Source organism: Scophthalmus maximus, chromosome 4 (assembly GCF_022379125.1).
Source record: "Scophthalmus maximus strain ysfricsl-2021 chromosome 4, ASM2237912v1, whole genome shotgun sequence".
Lineage (NCBI taxonomy): Eukaryota > Metazoa > Chordata > Actinopteri > Pleuronectiformes > Scophthalmidae > Scophthalmus > Scophthalmus maximus.
This window is the reverse complement of record NC_061518.1, coordinates 14,010,001-14,011,174: the sequence shown is the minus strand read 5'-3', so window position 1 is coordinate 14,011,174 and position 1,174 is coordinate 14,010,001. Positions and strand designations below refer to the sequence as shown.

The 1,174-nt window shown below is 40.7% G+C and overlaps 1 protein-coding gene across 1 annotated transcript in view; it reads right to left on the bottom strand.

Annotated features, from left to right (window-relative positions):
• Positions 1-740: 740 nt before the first annotated feature.
• The window catches only part of LOC118302440 (C-type lectin domain family 18 member A-like), a 10,816-nt gene continuing 10,382 nt past the window's right edge, over positions 741-1,174 (bottom strand). The window contains exon 12 of the mRNA XM_035628569.2: positions 741-994. Coding sequence (XP_035484462.2) covers positions 957-994 — 38 coding nt within the window. The 3' untranslated portion in view covers positions 741-956. The remainder of the gene's footprint in view (positions 995-1,174) is intronic.

Genomic DNA, 1,174 nt, shown 5'->3' with positions numbered 1-1,174 from the left:
CTTGGTTCATCTTGGTTTGCTCCCTAGCAGGTTAGAGGTTCAGCATAAGTTACCACAGTGATTTACCCCAGTAACAAGTGAACTTGTTGCCTGCGTACTGAAACTTTTTGTAAGTAAAGACTGAGTCCTTGCTTTGTGCTTCCAGGTTGTGATATTAAGACTGATAGTTAAGGCAAACAAAAGACAATTTTACCCAGTCATTTTTCTTGATCATTTAAAGAAATCATATGTTACTAACCACTTCCGACTCCCTGCTCTGAAGTCAGTGACTTCTGGCGTCTACATGAAGACAGATCCAGTTTTGTTGCCAGCCGCTGAGTCACTGTGTTGCGAGAGCTGTGGGCAACTCGGCACCAGAAATGCGTTAAGTGCCTTGAGGAATCTGCTGATTTGATGTGTGTTGTTCTGACAAATGTCAGGTGAATCCACCACCTCCCTTCAGGTTCAGATTAACCCTAGACCGAAGACGTCCTGATACATCCCAGTAATGTAAATCATAAGTGTGTGTTTCTGAAACATTAAAATGGCATGAGCAACAGTACCAAATCTTTTGGGGACATTTCCAATGCACTTTTTTTCACAACATCTCGTAATCTTGATAGAGGCATTAGTACAACAGCAACGTGTTTGCGTTCCAAGTCGCTGAGTCAATCCAACTTTTTGTTACATCTAGGTAGTCATTAATTTTGTTATTCACATTCCCTGTTTTATTTGGACATTCAGTCAGTTAACGTGCAAAGAGTAATCAATTTTCCGAGAGCCATACAACTGTTTAATGATAACAGATTAACAATTATTAATCATTGAAACATGTACAGTATGTACAGTAAACTACACTAATTCATCTACAATGTTTGACAAAAGATATCAACAAAAGTGGCCATTTTCCAAACCAGCATTTCACATGTACAGTACGACACGCACCTAGATTCACCACTTTGAGAAATCAAGGTCCATCACCTGCCGTCGTCCCACCGGGCAATGTGCTCTGCAGCTGTGAAACACACACACACACACACACACACACACACACACACACACACACACACACACACACACACACACACACACACACACACACACAAATTATAGAAACAATGCAAACAAAGTCACGTTGAGCACCGTAAAAAAGCAAAGACATTGACACGGTTTGTTTGTTGTAAATCTCCAGTAA